Here is a 13016-nt window from a genome sequence, read left to right on the forward strand (position 1 = left end):
TGTTGCACAGTTAAAATACATATTCTTCTTTCCCCGTCTCATACCTGAACTTGCAGAAAGGTAGAATTTGAGGATATGTCAGATAAAAGTAAATTGAGAAGTTTCTAATTTAAAGTAGTGTAGGACTTCTCCTGACTCAGAGTTTGCAACCTTTTTGAAGGTAACAGAGCATCTGAGGTAGACAAACAGAAATGACTGTGCAACAAACTGTGGAAGGTGAATGCTTAAGATACTATAAATTTCACGCTGCCAGAAAGCCATTCTCTTTTCAGTCCCAATTCTAACCACTTTAGCTCTGAGAATAACTCCAAATACTTATCATGCAAATGTTTTCCTAGTTCGTTAACTAGATGGTTATAGAGAAAATGGACACAAATGAAGATGCTTTAAAAAAGAGTGGAAGATTTGATTCAAGCAATGATAAAAATTTGAAAGTCTTCTGGAATAACATTCACTTCAAGGAAGTGATACAACATTATTGAAGGGATTTAAGTCTTTAGTATCTGATGAGGTATTATCAAAACCCGAGAAGGGGAAAACTGTCAACTCTATTATTTCTTACCACATTATGCCTGAATACTCACTTCGAAGCAGCCCTTGGTGGGAGAGTATATGCTGTACCATTATTGGTTTGCTACCTAAACCTAAGAATTTAATTTTGAACTTTGGCCATTCAAATCAATCAGTGCTGAAAAGAAGTGTCATGGGCTCAGCAGTAGTCTTGGTTTCAGTCACATGGCTTATAAAAGGCTTCCCTGTTACTTCATGGAAAAGCCACCTCAAATACAAATTTTGAAAAGTTAGTCAATATAGCATTTCACTGTATCCCATTTGGAAAAAATTATTAAAAGAAAAAGATCACATCATAAAAACTGAGAGTTTCACTCTGAGGATCACCAACCATTCCACACTGTGCTAACAACAACTACTATCTCCCAGGAAGCCCTTTAGATGAAGAATTTTTAAATAATTTTGAACTCTAACTCTTATAGGTATCCTTTGAACACCACTGACAGTTAAAGATATATCAAAAATTTTAAAGTTATACTTTGCATATTTCATGCCAAGCACTGTGCTAAGCATTTGAATTATACACCTCTTTGAGTCTTCACTGCAGTCCTATGAGGTAGGTAATACCACTATCTGTACTTTACAAATGAGAAAACTGAAGTTCAGAGAAATTAAATAAATAGCCCAGGTAACAATGCTATAAAATGGCAGAACAGGTCATGGTTTGACTCCAGAACCATGATATGTTGTTATATTGTATAAATGCAGAGAAATTACTTGTAACTTCTGAAATTGTTAATGGGGATTGAATATTTTCAGGGCAAAACAAGAGTTAAACTATTCTTAAATATTAATCCTGGGGCTTAGCTTATATCAGCTCAGTTATCTAGAAGAGGAAAGTATAGCTAACAATGTAGGTGCACAATGTACTTTTATGCCTTGACTTGTTCATAGGCATACTTTCATCATTTTGAAAATGAGTATCACTTCAAGAATGTAATGGTTCTTTAATCCTCTTCTTAATTAATAAATGTTAGACTAACCTGTAATTGGAAAAGTTTTTAAGTTTGGAACTTTAAAATATGCATCACGGCAAAGACAAATATGCAAAGCAAAAGCTATCCTCACACATTCTCTGTAACCAAAGATTATCAATAGATGTTTAGGCTAAGTCCATTTTTACTGGAACAGAAGAAATAAAATGTTTGAGTATCTTTCACTTTGTGTAATTTCAAAACATGTTAGAGTATTTGTGCTAAAATAATGAGAAAAAGGAAGTTATTTGGAACCAAGTCTTCTCATGTCAAAATGAATTTCAAATCTTGTTTCATTATGGAAAAGTGAAATATGAAGGTGTAAGAAACATAATGTTTAATCATGTTTATGCTTTCAAATCAACAATGATAGATTTGATTGGGTTCAGTTGACCCTAAGTTAAAAAAAAACAGAATCTAAAACAAAAGTGTATCTAAAGACATTTAAGAGGTGTCTGAATATTTGAGGCAACCAAGTAAACTACACCCTCCTTGGGAGCACTTAATGATTATATTATCAGTTCTTTTTTCAACCTGAATAATCAAACACATGAATTAAATTGACATACTTTAGTAGTGGTGGAACTCAGAGACTGGAAAGAGACATTATGGATACTCCTCACAGCAATATAATTAAGTATTTCACACCATTCATAAGCTGCATCTGAACAGCTCTATGCTACCAGAAAAACAAAATGATTTCAGCCTTTCCACAGGCAACAGGAACTTGGCATGCAAAGGACAAATCCCTGTTAAGAAAGCAAGCAAGAAAGCCCTCTTCTATAAAGTAACTGCTCATTGACCTTTGGAAGCTTAAAGCATTTATACTAGTGTCACCAAAATGAGTGATATTTATAGTGATATAAACAATCTCCCACTAGCTAGTCTGTGAAAATAAAGTTTATTATTTTCAACAAAAAGCTTATTAACAAGATATCCTTAATAATATACTAAAACTTGATTCTGAACCCTTACTCAGCAAAGGATATCACCTTTGATAGTGGAAGTTTAAAGAAGACTGGTGCTCTTTTGTCAAACATGATGGCTGACTACCCAATGCTGCAGTTTCCAAAGACTTCTAAGCACTTAACCAATTCCCACCTCTATTTCTCTTCTCATTCTCTAAAGGGACAACTAGGTGAGGCAAGTAATTTTAAATTTTCAAGCCTTAAACCATACAATTATCAAAGGAAAGAGTTTTTAGATGCCTCCTACAAACTGTCCTGCCACAATTATAGAAGTGGAAGTAGCTTTCCTCAATCACAGGTGTTAAATATCTTATCTGATTTACTCTCCTTAACATTATGCATATAGCTGTGCCATGGCTGTTCTAAAACAGATTTTCCAGGCTTAGAAACATTGATACTGAGATTATCAATAAATTATTTTGGCATAATTATTAAAGTATTTGTTGGTCTGTTTCAAAATGTAGTTAAATGCAGAAGATAATCAACTGCACCAGTAACAGGATAATTGGTTTGGTAAGCAGGCTACTAAAAATATAGTCCATTTTTTTAAAAAAGGAAGCACAGGAAAAATGCTATATAAAAATAAAGAGCACATTGTGATCTCATTATAGCATTAATTATTTTAAAATAAGAGATATGGTAATTTAGTTTATGTTTCTATTAGAATACAGGAATAATGTCTTTTTTTAAATGAATAAATTTTAAAAATTTATAAATTATAATTAAAGAGTCTAAGTCTTCAAAGATCAATTTAAATAGTACTTCTTAGGTTAGTCCTTGAAATTCTCCTTTGCCAGATTACAACCTATATATTCTCGTTCATGATTTTCCAAGTTAAAGTTGTTGATTAGCTCAAAAAAGCAAAATAATGAAGTCTTTCTAAATGTTCCAGTTGTTTCCTGTTATGCCAATTTTTTTAACAGAGCGTAAAAAAATCTGTTTTTTTATGTATTTATCATGTTGAGAAATTTCAAAAGAAAAAAGATTAATTTTCACTTGAAATTACTGTTGCCTCACCATTCCTGTTACAGTTTAACTAGGAACATGACATCCCGACTAAGACTAGTTAAACCCAATTTAACCGAGTATCCCTTATACAACAGAGTGGTAACGGTTTCTTGATCTTTTCTGTGACACATAAAGTTAAAACTTCTTTTTAAATCATGCTACATATTATATTTTCAAGTACCAGTGCAGTGTTGGAATTGTCATATTAAAGATAAAATATGTTAATTTAAAGTGACAGGAATTGAATCATTCTGAAAGGCACAGGGGAAGGACATGAGCATGCACTGAACTTTTGTCCCTGAAGCATTACTATGGATTTTGGAATATTAATTATTTTAAAGCACATGCTGCTGAGTCGGTACCTGCCAGAAATCCTGATCAGAAGATGAGAAAAAGAAAAAAAATGGACATTGTTTGATTACATGAACAAAAACTCCAAAATCAAACATACATATAACAAAGTATTATAACATATAAGGACTAATTTAGATCTGTAACAAAATCACTGAACACCCGGAAACAGGAAGTGAGGAATACACAGAAATGTTTTATATATTATCTGCTAGGTACAATAAAACAAACACTCCAACATCTCAATTCCTAACCTCCCCTAAATGAAACACACAATTGTATAAAAACTTCATAAGACTATAAACACACATACACACATGAATAATAATCTGTAATCTGTTTCTTAAAGAAAAGGGAAAGCAAACATTTCATTTTTGTCATGAGAGGTCAAAGCATTTCTTTAATTAAGGTTTCCTACTAGGATGTCTCACAGATATAATATTTTTAAAATTCATGGCAAATTTGTTGCTTTACCACCCATAATAAAATACAGGCAACCAAACTCAGATGAGTTTAAAGGGTTGGTAACTACTCTAAGAAAGAGTTCAGAATGACTACTTAGAAATAGGTCTCCTGCAAAATGATGTTGCACAAATAATTAGTATTCATATTCATGATAAAAATCATAGGGGATGGCATTTGATGAAACAGTGTAGCTTAGCTGATTTAGCTGGGCACAGCACTCCAAAATATCTTCACTTATCAAATGGGTTTAAAGGTATTTTTTTCAACAAATAAACTTCACTGGATGTGAAATACAATTCAACCCAAACTTACCATACTTCTCAAAACAAGCTTAGCAGCATGATAAAAGTTCTTGACTGAGAAATATATGCTATTAGCAATTTACAAACCAAAGGCTGGGTTTGATGTGATAGAGACCCAGAGTATTTTACAACACGGGGGTGAGATGAATCACTGTGAACAAAGGACAGCTCAGATATGAGAAAACAAATCAGAGATCTCTTCAGCTCATGGACTATTTAATCCTAGTCAATTGCTCCATATAGAGAACCCAAGGAAATTTTTATACTGATATAACTGGCATGGAGAGAGCAATTAGGCAGAGGAGATGCTATTATGCAGTATTTCAAACAAACCAAGAGGATAATATATATGATAGCAGCTAACTCCTTTTATAAATTGAGTTATCAACTCAAAGTCATGCAAAGTAGCTATAATTTGTAGAGCCAGATATTTTACCACATTGTCATGATTTTATTGAGAAGGTAACTGATATCTTAAATGGTCTCTTGGCCAAGGTTACCTATTAAGTATGAGGCAGAGCCCATATATGAATATAGGATTGTCATATCCAAAGTCACACTCTTTTCATTCTGTGCTATTACATACTAAGAAGTACAGCAATCCATAATATATTTTTCATACTCAAGTTCAGCATACTTATAATATCTACTAATTATTTACACATAGTTGTCAAATACTTAAGATGTTCAAGATGGAAATCCCTTGGAAAATATTTCAGACACAGAAACCAGATTTTCTTAGGGATGTGGTGCGTTATAAAAGAACTAAATTTGCTAATTTGTAAGAAGAGAGAAAACTGAGAAAATGGCTTAAAAATTATTTAGAGAACTTTGGATGGGAAAGAACAAAGATGAAAAAATAGACTAAAAGTAAAACATAAAACTGCAACAGGTGTCAAAGGATTTCTTGAAATGCTGAATCAGAGTGTTGAGTTCCTTGGTAATGCAATTATGATCTAAACTACATTTGTTTGTTTAAAGACTAACTATAATAAGAGGCCCTATTCAAATGATGCTACATTTAACACAAAACCAATCAATATTTGAGAGCAAGTTTAGTTTTTAACAGAAACATTATCTACTCTAGTATCTAGATGACAATGAGCCAAGATCTAATTTTTCAAATATAGACGACAGTGCGCACTTTAAGAGATCATTTCAATAAAAAGAAAAGACACAGCATTTTTCAAAATGCCTGCTCATGTTCGTGGCATATGAGAAAACAATAGAGCAAATAAAATGAGGTTGAAATTCTGATTCCTAAATTTAAGTGTTAAAATTTGTATATTCTTTATATTTTCTTCCTTTAAAAATACTATGTAGTTTCTCAGGTTAATAGGAATTTCTAGCTGTACTTTATCAAAGCAGAAAAAATGAACTTCAACATGCTTAGCAAAAAGAGAGTGAAATATCAAGGATTTTTTTGTTTGTTTTTTGTGGGGTTTTTGCACAAATGGCAGCAAGGTATTAAAATAAAATAACTACTTGACAAGAGAAATTTCTATTTACAAATAGATCATATAGACAAATCATTTAGATATATGAATAAGATACCACAGTGCTTAAGACGGTAGAGTGTGAAGTCAGATTACAAACTTGGAATCATGCCTCTTGCACTTACTACCTACATGATCTTATGTCAAAAAAAATAATAAAGTTAATTTTTATGTATTTTCTTATGTGTAAAATGATGAATAAAGTAGTAAGCTATCTAAAAGTGTGGCTGTGTGGATTAAATGAGTTATATTTAAGTACATTGTCTAAAAGTGTGGCTGTGTGGATTAAATGAGTTATATGTAAGTACTTAAAACAATGTGTAGGGGTGCCTGTTTGACTCAGTCCGTAAACTATGCAACTCTTGATCTTGGGGTTGTGAGTTCAAGCCCCACACTGCACATGGAACCAAAATCAAAAAACAAAATAGAGTGTAGTATGTAATATAACACTCAAAAGGCTTCAATATTCTTCTTTGTCATATAGTTATTATTGGTAATGATTCCTGCAAGAGACAAAGAGAGCTAAGTATTTTTCATTTAGAAAGTTTACTTTAAATCGAAAAAATAAACCACCGACAACCAATGAGTGAATATGTTAATGTGGTTTTTTAAAAGGACTAAATCTTCAGCCCTAAAATATGTGAATATAAAATATTTGTGGAGAACTTCGGGCTTCCAAGAATTACAGGTTCTCTGTTGTCTGAAAGTTTGCTTTATACCATTCCTGTCCTATGAAAGCCTATGCCCGTATCTGTTTTTAGTAACAGAGAAACATCCAAAGAGGATTTTTGCTTTTATGAAAATGGTAATAGCTTCTTTGCTTTATGTTGTTTCAGCTTAATGAAACCTTCCATAGCAATGCTCTACTTTTAGTGGGGGAAATCTGTGCATTCTCTTGCAATCTGCTATACTTTTTTCAAAGCAAAAATTTCCCTATTATAAAAGAAAGACAACACAGGTGATATATTCTACTGTAAAGAAGGGACTCGTAGGGCAAATAAAAACATAGAAACAGGGCAGCCTGGGTGGGTCAGCAGTTTAGCGCCACCTTCAGCCCAGGGTGTGTGATCCTGGAGACCTGGGATCAAGTCCCACGTCAGGCTCTCTGCATGGAGCCTGCTTCTCCCTCTGCCTATGTCTCTGCCTCTCTCTCTCCTCTCTGTGTTTCTCATGAATAAATAAAATCTTTATTTTTTTTTAATTTTTATTTATTTGTGATAGTCACAGAGAGAGAAAGTGCAGAGGGAGAAGCAGGCTCCATGCACCGGGAGCCCGACGTGGGATTCGATCCCGGGTCTCCAGGATCGCGCCCTGGGCCAAAAGCAGGTGCCAAACCGCTGCGCCACCCAGGGATCCCTAAAATCTTTAAAAAAAACATAAAAACATGGCATAAAAATTTACAATTGTCTATATATTTGTATCTATTAACAGAAAAATCTGAAACAATATATCCATTCACCAAGAAATTAGACTTGAGTAGTTTCAAGTCTTTGGAAGCCAAAAGAAAGAATGATAAATGTGCCGAGTGAAAGCTGCAGAGTTCATAACATCATAAACTGCTATATAAATATGTGCAAAATTAAAATAGTTCAAATAAATGTGAAAATTCATCAAACTCTTGTCCCATGTGATTTTAGTCTCGCTTCTCTCCTAATTTACATTTCCTTGATCTACAATACATTTCACTCATAGAAGACAGGCAAACCCTTACATAATTTACTATGAATGTCAAGAAGTAATACTGTACTTGTCCTTATTCTGAACTAAGATCTTATCTATGATATGAAATAAATAAACAACTCAAAGTACTAAGAGTATTTGTTATAGGGGAAAATGTGCTCACATTCCTCTTGGGGAACCAAGACTTCCCCTTAAGGAGAATAGCTTTTTAAAGCTCATTTATCAAAATTTTTAAAGAACTTTTTTTTACCTAGTAAGCATTAAAAGCATTTGGTTATAGTAAAGCTTTGATCTTTAACTATGGCTCCCATCTTTTTTTCCTAATGATATTTTTTTCTGTTACAATCACTGTAATCAGTACTTTTCTTTCTAGGCTTTGACCATACTTTTACCTCTTTCACCTGAATGTGGACAATGTCTTTTTGTTGTTGTTGTTATTGACAATGTGATTTTAATTTGATATAAAAATATTTTCTCTGTTCCATGTGAACAAATATTCTTGTAGGTATCATAAAAGAGATAGGAATAAAACACACATTAACTCTTTCTTCCAAACTGGAGAGATTCTAAGGGAACAGTAAATATAAATAACGAAAACACAGTCCAGAGGCATGCTTTCTGAAATATCCAGGGAGTGGCTGAGGGTAAAGGGAATTTGATAAGGAAAAAAGATTTTTAAAAATCTATCTTCTGAAAAAGAAATACATGGTGGAATAATAACAATGAACAATTTAGTTTCAATGGGCAATTCATTGTTACTTGAAAAAGATTATGAACTTTATAAAGTTTTTAGAAGTGAGAAGAGGATTATGTCAAAACTCTGGAATACAGGTATTCTTGATTAAGAAACAATTTTGCCTAGACTATGCAGTTTTCTACTATAATTTTTTTAAAAATGGTGATGTTTGGTCCAGAGAGTATCGTCTATTACATACAACAGGAACAGAAAATCCTAAACAATTTCTATCTTTGATATGCTGAGGGGAAAAAAGGAGGGCTAAGAGAAACAGGAAAACCAAGGGTATAACCACATGGGATAAGCCACACCAATAAATAACAGCAACTAAGTCATTAAATGAAAGAAATATTTGACGATTATGCAACATAAATGCTCCATTTAGAAATGATACTTTATGTTATTACGTGATTAAAAGATTAAACCCAGAAAAAAATAGAGGTTTTCATTAAAGAAATAATCTAAACTTCATGAAGTAACTGCATTAATAAGTCATAAGGAGAATCCACGGACATTGCAGGAGGAGGGTGCATTTTAAAAAATCTATGATATACTATGCTAAAACAAAAGTCAGAATGTATTTTGTATTATCAGTAGATACTTTTGAAATGCATAAATGATGTAAGTGCCCATAATAATGTATTTCATGACTTTTCTACAAAGGAAATTGCTACTGTAAAGGATTAGTGTACATTAACATTAGATAGAGATGGGCTCTGGAAAATTATCCTCCCCCAAATTCAAAAGCTGTTTAACCAAAAAAAAAAAAACAAAAAAAACAAAAGCTGTTTAACCTAATTCAGTTTCACTATTAGTTGAACTAGGAATGTTACATTTACTTAAGGGCATTTTCTAGTCAAACAGAAAAGATGATAGGCACCAAAACAAGAACTAACTATCCAATTATTTCTCAGTATCAGTTGGGCCTTCTTTGCTATTTTGCATCTAGAGATTGCATGAAATTCAAACACAAATGAGAAAACACCCTAAAATGATACTATTTCTACATATGTTCTTGCTTTCAATGACAAAAAGGTTAAAGTATAGTTCAATTAGAAGACAATAAAATGAGGCAGTGTTTCCTACTGGTCAAATGATGCATCTAAGTAGATTATAACTAGTTTATCTTTCAAGTTAAAACAAGTGAGAAAAAATGACCCATTTAAAAATCAAAGCAAGCTTAAAAGGAAATTCCTCTAGGTTATTAGCTTTGGACTAAATTTCTGGCCATCTTGCATAAAATTTACTATAGTTACTACACAAATCTGTTTTTTTCAAGAGGAAAATTGTCTTTGGATTTATATACTCTGGAAACTGCTACTTAAGAATGAAAATAATCTGGGAGAACAAGAGACATGAAGATCTAAAGGAAAATTATAGGATCAACAGTTGAATAAGCGTTGATCCTTATCACAAATATCAAGTGAAGGACTTTATACACAGCAAAAATCCCTGGAAAAACTTCTAAACTGATTAAACCCTGAATGTTGTACTCCTCATTATACAAGGTTTAAAATAGCACAGACACTACTTTCTTAAACTTCATATGAAATAAAAGACTATTCATAAAGACATAAACTAGAGGTGAACTCAGATAAAAATCCTATTTAAGAAGCATAACCTTCATTCCAAATCTAGACTTCAGGATATATTTGATGGAAATTAATACAATATTTAAATGAAGTACCGGCAAAAGGACTAAATATGCATATCATAACGTGGATGAAAGGAAAATCTGTGCACTCTTTGCTAGGGGACAAGCTGGCTGGCTCAGTTCCATACCTCCTATGCATGTCTGCCATTTTTCTATTCTCTTTCAGAACTTGTTCCCCTGGTACCATAAAGTCTACTTTCATATGCCTGAATTGCAGTATGACTCATATAGTTATACTTTCAAACACTATACATTGGGATCCCTAAATCCTGCCTTTCCTATTTCCATTTCAGAATTTTATACTTCAGAGCCCAAACATTTGCACTACAATCTGTCACAAAGTCTGCCTTCCAAACAAAGAAGTACTGGTGTTTTGGTCTCTACAGGAAGGTGCATGCTCAAATACTTCAATGTTTTATTGCAGTTTACTTTTGTTATGTTATAAAAATAAGTGGAAATAAGAAAAAAGCAAATGACACTCATTAATGATAGAATATAGAGAGCTCATAAATTGAATACAATTGAAACAAAGGTGGAACTCAAGGGTCATGCCCAAAGCTGCATTATTTTTAACATCCAGTGAACAGTTATAGGTTGAAATGAAAAAATTAAAGAGCTTATATGAAACATGAGTGGACCACTAGAGATTTTATATTTGGGAGACCCCAGCGAATGGAAATTCCCCTATAACGTGTAAATTTGCTATTCAACTTACACATATTCAACTTCTTTATGTGTTGTCAGGTTTATATACATACACGTGTATAATAGAGAACAGAATTCTCATGCTACTCTGAATTCCTTCAGGGACCAAAAACTGATTTGTTGGCTGATATTGCTATAACATATTACTGATTTACTGAGTCATATCTCCAAGGAATACAGGATTGATTAGTTGATTTTTTCATGTCATCAAATGTTTATTGGTCTCCTCCTGTATGCCAGACAAATGCTGGACTCTGAGTGACACAAAGACAGATAAAACAGGGGCCTGACTTGCCAGATTCTGAAATCAGACCTTGACATGAGAGCCTGTGGTAACTCTTCACATGGTTATGGTACTTGATTATACATGAAGCAGATACCAAGGATCAAAGAGATGTGGCTATCCCAAAGCAGAGCCAGCTCTGACCTGTCTCCTAACATTCTAGTTCAATGCTCTTTTTGATCATTTTTCTTTTAGAATATGTGACTTTAAAAGAAGATACAGATGTTAGCAATGGGCCATCTGAATGGGAAAGGTAATTGTTAGGCCAGAAGCCTTGACTGAGAGTTCTCAACTCTTAAGGTGGCCACTCACTCTTTCCACTTGTACAAAAGATCTTATTAGCATCTCTATCTTCACCTTACGAGTACATAGAGTTATGTAATGATGCAGGATTGAGGTACTCCTGCAAGAGCAGTTTCTGCTAACCCTGACTCCACCCATTTAGACCCTCTTTGTGATCCTGCCTTTTCCAGCCACTGCATGATTTTCCTTCTGATTTCCTTCTCCTTAAGCTTTGGAGAGCCATCCCTGGCTCTCTCTTCTTTCTGATGTGCTTTCTTCCTCCTCTTTAAAATTGACCTTTTACTTTTCTTTCTGACCCTGTGTAATATTTTCTTTTTCTTTTGGTAGAAGTCAGCCTGAAAGGGAAAAACATGTTTAATGGACTGCCTTGAGATAATAAAATCTAAAGTTTCATTTTCTATACTTAAGAACAATTTATTATGTGATTTATTTGTGCATAAAGAATTGAAAGTAAAAAAAAAAAGAATTGAAAGTAAGTATAATGCAAATGTATATACAGATTTGGAGTGGCCTTCATAATTATTATAAAGCACCAATAAAGATCTCTACAATTTTCTAGTTAGGATTACTGCTATATAATATCAAAGTTTGAACAAGGTCAAATAATAATTAGTGTTTTTATAAGAAATGCAAATGTAATATTGGGGGGCTTGTTAAGCTTTATGATGGCAATTGAATTAAAATGCAAATGTCAACATACACTGAGCCTTTATTATGTACAGCAGGCTACCCATGAGTGTTTACCTTATATGGAAAAATGTAGAAAAACCTTCTGCTTGATTTTTTCTGTTGAAGTATCTAAAGGCATTTACAGGCCTTCCAACCTAAGAAACATCCTCTTTTGATAAGATAAACAGGCATTCAGAAATTTCTCACAAATAATTCTAGAGGAACTTTAAAATCTTCTTAGTAAACAATAGGATATGTACATTAAGTTTCATGGCTTGCTTACCTTTCCATCAAAGCGTTTTATTGTATATTGATCTAGACCCAAATCTGTAAAAGAGAAAAAAACAGTATAGTCAATGATTATAATTCAAATAAAACACGAAATGACAGCTCTCTGTCATTTCCATTCAGTTACGTATTTAGATGGTTTAGCCACAAGATTATTCAAAGGCAATGGAAATGAAAAATGTTTCCAATTTTGGACTCAAAGTGTCAGTGCTAAAAGATCTAACCTTTGTTTTACATATGAGAAAGTGAGGCTCTTAGAAGATAAAGGAGATAAAGATTCTTATGCAAACCTGTTCAACAGTAGAGCCAAACTAAAACCCTGGACTCTTTCAAGAATGGCCTGTTTTCATTCTATCAATGTGCTATATTACTTTAAATAAGGTGAAGGATATTAGTTTAATTTGAATGCATAATTTTTTTTGGTATCAAGTTAAAGAGAGAATAGTTTAATATCAAATAAATTTTGCAACACACCTAAACAGATACAAATAGATCATCTTAATATTACCTTTTAAAGTTGGGTTAAGTAACAAATATTTCTCTGGGCATACCTAGCATCTAATT

The 13016-nt window shown here is 32.9% G+C and overlaps 1 protein-coding gene across 14 annotated transcripts in view; it reads right to left on the reverse strand.

Annotated features, from left to right (window-relative positions):
* MICU1 (mitochondrial calcium uptake 1) overlaps positions 1–13016 on the reverse strand; it is a 248023-nt gene that overhangs the window by 124095 nt on the left and 110912 nt on the right. For 8 of the 14 annotated variants that reach the window (XR_012029516.1, XM_072823512.1, XM_072823522.1 and 5 more), the window contains 2 exons: positions 12448–12491; positions 11657–11830 (listed from right to left, as the gene is read on the reverse strand). Coding sequence is in view for 13 of the 14 variants with exons in the window: in XM_072823512.1 (XP_072679613.1) it covers positions 11657–11830; positions 12448–12491 (218 nt within the window). In the remaining variant the exon portion in view is untranslated. The remainder of the gene's footprint in view (positions 1–11656; positions 11831–12447; positions 12492–13016) is intronic. The other 6 variants (XM_072823516.1, XM_072823518.1, XM_072823523.1 and 3 more) reach the window with 1 other exon arrangement.

This window comes from Canis lupus, chromosome 4 (assembly GCF_048164855.1).
Source record: "Canis lupus baileyi chromosome 4, mCanLup2.hap1, whole genome shotgun sequence".
In the NCBI taxonomy this organism is placed as follows: Eukaryota; Metazoa; Chordata; class Mammalia; order Carnivora; family Canidae; genus Canis; species Canis lupus.